Source organism: Malus domestica, chromosome 05 (genome assembly GCF_042453785.1).
Source record: "Malus domestica chromosome 05, GDT2T_hap1".
NCBI lineage: Eukaryota > Viridiplantae > Streptophyta > Magnoliopsida > Rosales > Rosaceae > Malus > Malus domestica.
In genome coordinates this window covers 45,480,161-45,488,543 of record NC_091665.1, presented here as the reverse complement: position 1 = coordinate 45,488,543, position 8,383 = coordinate 45,480,161, and the positions used below count along the sequence as shown (strand labels likewise).

The window sequence follows — 8,383 nt, the reverse complement described above, 5'->3', positions numbered from 1 at the left end:
CATAGTACTAAGTGATAACTTCCTTGTGTAGCTATACAATTATCAATTCATTTGAACAACGACTTCCAAGCCATTTTCCCCCCTTTAACCATTTACCCTTTGCCCTTTTTGAGAGATTAACCGATTCAAAACTACGGTTTAAAAAACGTAATGCTCGCAGCTCGAACGCTCAAGGAAAAAAAAAAAAAAAGATTCTTTCTCCACTAACAAAATATGTGCAGAAAGGATTCGAGGTGTGGCCACATTGTGACAACAAGCTCCAAAAAGTGGCTCATTGCTAACCACAACTTTTTACGTCCGTCCATCTTCATCATCTTTAAAGGTGCACACATGTGGTCCATTTGACCTTGACAATACTCCACCCACTAGGCCTAGCAAATAGATCGTGTTTGTCGTATTTGTATTTACTTATTTTCTTAACATATTGTATTATGTCAAAATCGTTATCTTAATGAATTTTTAACAAGTGAATCTATAACGACCCAATTTGTTAAAGAATCATGCCGTTCTATAATGACGTGACATGTCATGCAAGAAAATGTTGTATATAATGTATAGGTTTGACAAACGATATCGTATCAAGTTCTTAATAAGTCATCAGTTAAAAATCAATTCGTTAACAAATTCTGATCAGGTAACCCAATAATGACCTGATTCATTAATAAATTGACCTAAAATCGATTCGCATTGAAATAATAAATCGTGTAAGGAATTCTCAGGCTTATCTATTAACCAAACTGGGCAATTAGCCGTTTTGTTCTAAATATGTATACTGGCCATAAACATGGCCAGAAACAAAAACGTGCACCGGATTTTTTTCATGAGTTACTGATGATCCTGATCACGTGGACCGTCTCAGGGGCTCCACGTAGCATCTGAAATGTCCGTTGAAGACACGCAGAGAGAAAAGCGTTCAAATTCCGGACGAAACGACCGGGCCTTCCATTTTTCCGCAGCACTAAGTGAACAGGGCACATTAATTCCATTTGTAACAGTCACCTCTGATTGGTCCACGTGTTAATTTGCAAGAAAAATATTATATATGATGTGCTCGTGCTCACGGAAGCGTCCAGATACACTAGCTCACTGATCACAGCACTCGAAAATGGCCGAAGCTGAGGGAAAATCCGTCGCTCCAAACGCCGAGATTTTGGAATGGCCGAAGAAGGACAAGCGCCGATTCCTCCACGCCGTGTACCGCGTCGGCGATCTCGATCGCACCATCAAGTTCGTTACTTTTTGACATCGCCGGTCATGATAGATGATCGATTCAATTTCCACGATTTCAATTTTTTCAATTTTACTTGGTATCGATTTCAAATTTGACCTTTTGTTTTTCGGAAAATAATTGCAGGTTTTATACGGAGGCTTTGGGGATGAAGCTGTTGAGGAAGAGGGACATTCCGGAGGAGAAATACTCGAATGCGTTTCTGGGATTTGGGCCCGAAGATTCTCACTTCGTGGTTGAATTGACGTACAACTACGGAGTTTCTTCTTATGACATCGGCACTGGTTTCGGCCATTTCGCCATCGCTACTCCCGATGTAAGTGTTCGAATGGCAAAATTTAAGAAACTTATCTACTTGTATCCGTAATCCGGAATTACACTGTAGCGGTATCTCAAGCCAATCGCGCATACACCGTGCAATTTGAAAATTTGGGAATTCAGCTTCTTGTTTCTGAATGTGATGATCGTGTGGAATTTGGGATTTTGTAGGTTAAAAAACTGGTGGAAGATGTTCATGCCAAGGGTGGAAATGTGACGAGGGAGCCGGGCCCTGTGAAAGGCGGGACGAGCGTCATAGCCTTTGTGAAGGATCCTGATGGTTACACGTTTGAGATTATTCAGCGGCCCTCCACCCCTGAGCCACTTTGCCAAGTCATGCTCCGCGTTGGTGATCTCGAACGCTCTATCAAGTTCTATGAGAAGGTACAGCATAGGGATTCAAAAATTATCAGGCTTTGATATGATTCAGCTTGGAATTTCAGCACATTGGATAAATACTAAGATCCTGTTGAATTTTGAACTGGTCTTCTTGAATTATATAAGATGGTTTGGATCTTAGTACTTGTTTTCTTCAGATACATGATCATGGTTTCTTAATCTTGTCCGATGTCTTGGCTTTCCTTCTGTGCAGGCATTGGGGTTGAAGCTGTTGAGGACGATTGAGAGGCCCGAATACAAGGTAGTTAATCCTCTCTTCACCAAGCATTATTATTATCTTAGTAGTATGTTTATGAGCGAGTCCTTGACCCCATCATCTTTATATACGAGGGCTTATTGAATCTTCCCGTTTTTCGTGTTGCATCCATTTTACAGTACACCATAGCCATTTTGGGATATGCAGAAGAAGACCAGACAACAATCTTGGAGTTGACCTATAACTATGGTGTGACCGAATACACTAAAGGAAATGCGTATGCACAGGTTGACATGTTTTGCCACTTATTTCATTTTTTTTTTTTTTAAGTCAATCAATTTCTGCTATCCTGATGCATTTCTATCTTATATGTTACTAGATTGCTATCGGTACTGATGATGTCTACAAAAGTGCCGAGGCTGTCAACTTGGTTACACAAGAGCTTGGAGGAAAGATAACCAGACAGCCAGGACCAATTCCTGGACTCAACACCAAGATCACCTCTTTTCTCGATCCCGATGGCTGGAAAACTGTGAGTTTTCACCTGTTTACTTGTTGCCTAACTTTCTATTTAGGTGTTTGATCTTTTATCTATTTCATCATTGTTCTGTCGTTCCACACGCCATTAGTCCGCCTGTGTGCTTAGATCGTATCTAATACATCTAACATTTTAGAGACGATGCATCATTAGCGGTTGTGCTGATTACTACGGTGCTTGACGATGTGCTTGTAGGTCCTGGTTGACAACGAGGATTTCCTGAAGGAACTGCAGCAGTAAGCAAGAGTAGTTGCAATGAAGGGAGAGTAGTAAAGATGTGGATGGAGAGACCATATCTTATGAATAAGATAATCCAGTTTCGGTATTAGTACGGTTGCGTATGCGTGCTCGTCGGTTGTAAGAAGCACTTGTGTGTTACTTTGCTTGTAATGTTTAATGCAACTTGCGACTATAAGTCTATTTGTCTAGTTCAGTATGGTTGTCCGACTCTTATATTATGATTGTTACTTGAGCTTCACCATCTCGTCATCAATTCCGATATTTCTAGTCTTGCCGGATTTACAGAGCTTCAGAGTTTCATATTTTCTGAACGGATTTTCTACCCCGTAAACCCGAGAACGAGATTGCGGGTCGAACAACCAAGAGCCAAGCGTGCAGTGATGATGGACAGAGCAGAAAGCATCACAAACTGTCTTTAATCTTATCACACAAATATCAGTATTTTCATAAATCCTGCGGTGTTGTTTACAGATTGTACTTTGGGTGTTTGTTGTATCCAGATATCACGACAGTCCAGAAACAGTACAAACCCCCGTTCGGAGGAAATAAAGAATGATACATGGTCGAAAAGGAAAGAAAAATGTTGATGCTTTGCGAGGAATTGTGTCCTCATTGAAGTTTGATCTGTGCTTGCGGCTTCAGCGCCCACAATTTCAGATATATACAGCATTTGAAGCTTGATCTGTGTTTGCATGTCTGGAATTGAGCCCAGGAAACGACTGCCGTCTACGGAATCGTGTCCTTCTGGTAGCAACCAAGGACACGAAGAAACCTTGCAAACTCCTGCAAAACAAAGCAATACGCCCTTAAACCACCAATGCTTAGTGCCGAGGGGTCGAGAGGTTTGAGAGCAAGGCATTGTAGCTTCAAGCTTCAGTGTGTCACCGTGCGGCAAAACAAATAAAAGTTTTCGGAAGTTGCGAAATAAAGAACACGTATCTAAGTTATACGAGACTGACCTTCAGATGTTCCAACGCATATTGGGCACGGGGATCCGCCATAGAAGCTTCAAAGTCGATGTAAAAGAGGTAGTCGAAATACCTGCGAAAACAGATTGATCAATCAATTCTGTAGAACGGAATTTTTGTGGCAACCTTACCCGTATTAAGAGTCATATCATGACTATGAATCTACCGTTCTTTATTGTTGCGCGGAATCAGTATATACCGGCTCAGGTTTAGCGCGGATATGTTAAACTTATCATGTTCTACATTTGGTGCAAAAGAGTACCACTCACCTGGCACTCCCTTCATTCGAATCATCCACAATCCTTAGTGGACGTTGCTTCTGTGGGCGGCTCTCTATCTGGAAATTGCTCCAAAAGGAGAAGATTTGTCAAAGCTATAGGCATGGTGGTGAGCATGAAAGAAAACAAAAAATGAGTAACTAAGGTTACCTTTGTCAAGTTAATGCCCCTAAGAGCAAATACTGCTAAGGCTTTAAATAGTACACCAGGACCTTCTTCAAGAGTGAATACAATGCTCGTCTATGAAGAAAATTTATAAATAAATATTCAGAAGATCAAATGAAAACAAAGACACGTAAAAGCAAAAAACAAAACAAATCAAAGTAGAGATCTATACCTTATATGGCCGGTCAGTCCCAGGAATCATCGGTTCTCTTCCAAGTATCAAAAAGCGAGTGATATTATCGTCATCATCCTGGCCAGGGCAAAGTGGTAGGAAATTAAATCAAGCGGTGTCATTAGTAATCCACAGCAGCCATCGTCTTAATGAAAGAAAAGAGGTGCTTAGTGAGGTTAAAACAATCCGAACTATCCATCCACAACATCTGAGAGGGTGATGCATCTTTGCAGTATGAGTTAGCATATTGTAAAAGAAATGCAAATACTCGAAACAAGAAAATTTGACATGTGGAACTCTGCGTAATGCCTGGAAAAAATAGCTTGCAGACACCCTACCAACTAACTGTCATGCTGAGAAGAAACTTTTCAGTATGCCTACCATTGGTTGGATATTCTTTTATTAAGCTTCCAACCAATTGTGTTATTACACTTGGTGTACCGGGCTGTCTTCCCGGCACACTGAAAAATCTCTCCATGATCAGACGATAGTGAAGTTACAACTTCTGCTTTCTTAAGAAAGGAGGTCAATTCTCAATCCGTCCAGATGTTTACCATATCAATACCAAAGTAATGTTCAAACAAGCCAGCTTAATTTATACATTAAATCCAAAAAAGGAGTCTAAAAGTATAGCCTTACTTGAATTTTTTCTGCAAGAATGTCAAGCCCATAAATATTTGCAGCTCGAGCACTTGCAACAGCACCAGTATCTCGTAGGCCAGTTGAGGCCACCATCTGTATAAAATGTCCCAACCCTTAGCATATAAACACCCTCAATTCCTATCACAATCACAGAATACAGAAGACATTGATAACCTGTGCAGCCAGAGCACTGTCATCGGTATTGATTGTGATGACACCCAAACTGCTTAGCGTCATCTCACATTGAGCAAAAGCCTGCAAGCGAAATGTCCACAAAAAAACCGTTTGAAGACCTAGGTCTTTCATTTTCAAAGATTAGTTTCAATATGCATGCATGTGCAAATTTTCTGCAGTCAAACCAAATAGAAGATAGCTAAAAAGTGCTAGATCAAGACCTATGACCCATTTTGCTACAAGTTCCAGTGCCAAGAAAATAATCACAATCTGCTAGTACCGTGTGGTGGTTGTGGAGACGCTTCTAGTAGACATTATAAGACAAGCCAATTACGGAGGAGCTCCACGAAAGAGCATTTCAAAACTTGTTAGCTATTATATATAGATTTTCCTTTTCGGCTGTGCTACAAAGCAATTAAGAACGTAAGACTACCCAACTGGGAAACATTCTTATTGTTGCAAATGGGCATTTGATGACACAATGATATGAGCGTTCATGCCACATGTACTGGACAGGTCAGATAATATATCCATCAGCTGTCCGCTTATGCAAATAGAAAAAAAAAATACATGAAAGACCAACCTGATAATGGCTTAAAACACGTTTTAGTTCCTCTTTTCTTGCACCAGGCAATCCCAGGAGACAATGGTTCACTTGCAATTGTACCTCTCCAACTATGTGCAGTCTATGGTGAAGTAGTAAGTCATAATTACGGTGGATGCTTCCGCCTACAGAATTCTCAATGGGAAGAACTGCTTTATCCACCAACCAAAGTTCAACTGCCTGTTAAAGGAAAAGTTAACTTAATCAAGGTACACAAACAGGTATACATAATTTTTTTTTAAAATGAAAAATAACAAAAAATATTATTCAACCTTGAATGCAGCTTCAAACTGGTCACATGGGACGGTCTCACACTTCGGATAAGCTTTTACTGCAGCGGCCTCACTATATGCCCCTGGTAACCCCTAAAATGGGAAATATAACATACATAAGAGCTAAAACAAAAAAGAAAAAAATATATCTATGAACACCAAAAGAATGTAAGTAATTAATAAGAAGATTTACCTGATAAGCAACTCTCACTTTTGAACCATCAGGAGGAGAAAGGTAATTTGCTGTCAATGGTTCTACAATTAATTCACATTCAAGCTATGAGAAGTGAGTGACAAGAAACAATTGTAAGATAAATTGAAACGAAAAGACCACTACAATGAAGAATTATAGTAGCACACTGGACAACGAGAAATACAAAAATCACTGAAAAAGTCAAATGAACAATTCCGGAGACAACTCAATCCCATAAACTACAACTAAGCTATTCTTTTCAGTATTTGGACACATTTACAAAATCTGTTTGTTCCATTGCATTTTGAAATCAACCTGTTGGATTGCTCCAAAATATTTCAAGAGATTATATATTTAAGTGGGATTGTCAGGGCTTTGATCTCATTTTAGAACCCAGCTGACCATGGGTTCATATTTGTAATCCAAGGATGAAATTTTGTATATGACCCAATACATCCAGGATATTTCCGCTTTTTAAGCCACCAATATAAGGGGGCAGACAGAAATAACCTATATTACAGCAACGTGCCGTTTAGATATTGATGGACTTTAGCATTAGAGTGAATTGGCAAGATATCTTCAAAAGTTCTTTTGCAGTGGATATACAACCGAATCTCATTGCTAAATCTATTGGTTTCCAGAAAAGAGATACATCAAGAAATAGACAGTACTCAAATTTGTCATCTTTGAAAAGTTTTTCAAAGTTTCCATCAATAACGGTATTTCCATAAATTTGAATACCGTTATTTCCACCAACATTGAGCATCTGAAAGAGTAAGGTGCTTACTAGTGCTCACTGCCAAGCCATAATGGAAATCCTCCTACCTAGTCCTCACTGTCATGTCATAAATTTGATGTAATTTTTTGCCTCCATTTCATTTGATCCTACCCTAATCTAAATGTTTAGGCCGAATCAGTTAAATACACCGATGCTAAAGCTGTCAAACAAAATCTTCTTCATGATGAAAACCCAAGTACCAATAGCCATCACAGAAAATAAAGCTAGTAAATTTAACTTTGTTCTGCATTGTAAAGGAGCTAAACTATTCTGCATTGCCCAACAACTAATCAAAGTATAACGTTGTTCTTCAATTACTAAATTTATATCCTCCAATCCAACATACAAGTACCCGACTGACAATTAAAAGTACAGAAATTAAGCAAAACACAAAATTAAGAGCTTTTGAAGCAAACTCACTAGGAAGAAGGTTCAAATCCTTGTGAAACTCCCGGGACTTATTGTCCTCAATCCGTTCCATTGCACCTGAAGACTCGGCGGCGCAGGTAAGGCTCGGCTTCTCATCTTCCACCGGAGTGATAGCTCTCTGGGCGGAAGCAACAGCCAAACAAGAACACTCCCATTTGCGGAAATTCGAATTCAAAGCCAACTCAGAGTGGTTCAAGCTCAAATCTGAGACACCCTGATGAGAATAAGGGGTTTTAGCACAAACCCAGATGGATGCAGCCTTCGCAGCCATCAATGAATCAATCAGCTGAACTTTGCACTGAACCCAGAAATGCCAATAGCAAAAAGACCAAGTCTTTAAGGCAAATCCGGGCTCACGAGAGAGGAGGAGGTTGGTGAGGGGGTTGTTGGATGAAACACCGTATGCACATTGTCAAGGTCGATGAAAATGGTGGCTGGTGATGGACCCCACAAAATTGTGATAGAGTGAGAAACATGTAAGAAAAGAGAAATCATTTGGGGATTGAAAAATTTAGAACTTCGAGGGTTTTAGAGAGAGAAAAGGAGAGAGAGACCGACAGGGCGACGAAATTAGAGAGGAAAGGAGTTTACAGGGGTAGGTGAGCAAGAATGTTGTTAGACACGCTGCCTCTCGCAGCCTCCGGTAAAACAAAAACAAAGAAAAAAATGGAAGCTAAGAAAGTTTTCAGCATATATATTATCCAATGCTTTTTTTTATTTTTTAGTACAGCGATATATTTTATATAGAAATGAGAGAGTTTTGCTAAACTATGTAATGGACATCCCATT

At 39.7% G+C, this 8,383-nt stretch overlaps 2 protein-coding genes across 2 annotated transcripts; one reads left to right on the top strand and one right to left on the bottom strand.

Annotated features, from left to right (window-relative positions):
- The first annotated feature begins 706 nt into the window (after window positions 1-706).
- On the top strand, window positions 707-3,157 carry LOC103434492 (lactoylglutathione lyase GLX1). Its single transcript, XM_008372858.4, has 7 exons — window positions 707-1,227; window positions 1,355-1,544; window positions 1,718-1,930; window positions 2,139-2,186; window positions 2,321-2,428; window positions 2,521-2,673; window positions 2,875-3,157. Exons 1-7 carry the CDS (start codon window positions 1,106-1,108, stop codon window positions 2,917-2,919), a joined length of 879 nt encoding a protein of 292 aa, XP_008371080.2. The 5' UTR covers window positions 707-1,105; the 3' UTR covers window positions 2,920-3,157.
- Window positions 3,158-3,333: 176 nt separating this feature from the next.
- On the bottom strand, window positions 3,334-8,262 carry LOC103434493 (arogenate dehydratase/prephenate dehydratase 1, chloroplastic-like). Its single transcript, XM_008372859.4, has 11 exons — window positions 7,586-8,262; window positions 6,388-6,449; window positions 6,195-6,287; window positions 5,902-6,102; window positions 5,319-5,399; window positions 5,142-5,237; window positions 4,503-4,580; window positions 4,316-4,405; window positions 4,157-4,224; window positions 3,879-3,960; window positions 3,334-3,702 (listed from the first exon to the last, which is right to left on the bottom strand). Exons 1-11 carry the CDS (start codon window positions 7,863-7,865, stop codon window positions 3,646-3,648), a joined length of 1,188 nt encoding a protein of 395 aa, XP_008371081.2. The 5' UTR covers window positions 7,866-8,262; the 3' UTR covers window positions 3,334-3,645.
- Between the last annotated feature and the right edge of the window lie 121 nt (window positions 8,263-8,383).

Excerpts from the sequence above, each read along its gene's own strand:
- LOC103434492 (XM_008372858.4), top strand. The coding sequence starts at position 1,106 with ATGGCCGAAGCTGAGGGAAAATCCGTCGCTCCAAACGCCGAGATTTTG. Across the intron at positions 1,545-1,717 it reads TCGCCATCGCTACTCCCGAT|GTTAAAAAACTGGTGGAAGA; the intron begins GTAAGTGTTCGA and ends GGGATTTTGTAG. Across the intron at positions 2,674-2,874 it reads ATCCCGATGGCTGGAAAACT|GTCCTGGTTGACAACGAGGA; the intron begins GTGAGTTTTCAC and ends ATGTGCTTGTAG.
- LOC103434493 (XM_008372859.4), bottom strand. The coding sequence starts at position 7,865 with ATGGCTGCGAAGGCTGCATCCATCTGGGTTTGTGCTAAAACCCCTTAT. Across the intron at positions 4,581-5,141 it reads TTCTTGCAGAAAAAATTCAA|GATGATGACGATAATATCAC; the intron begins GTAAGGCTATAC and ends TGCCCTGGCCAG. Across the intron at positions 3,703-3,878 it reads ATGCGTTGGAACATCTGAAG|GAGTTTGCAAGGTTTCTTCG; the intron begins GTCAGTCTCGTA and ends TTTGTTTTGCAG.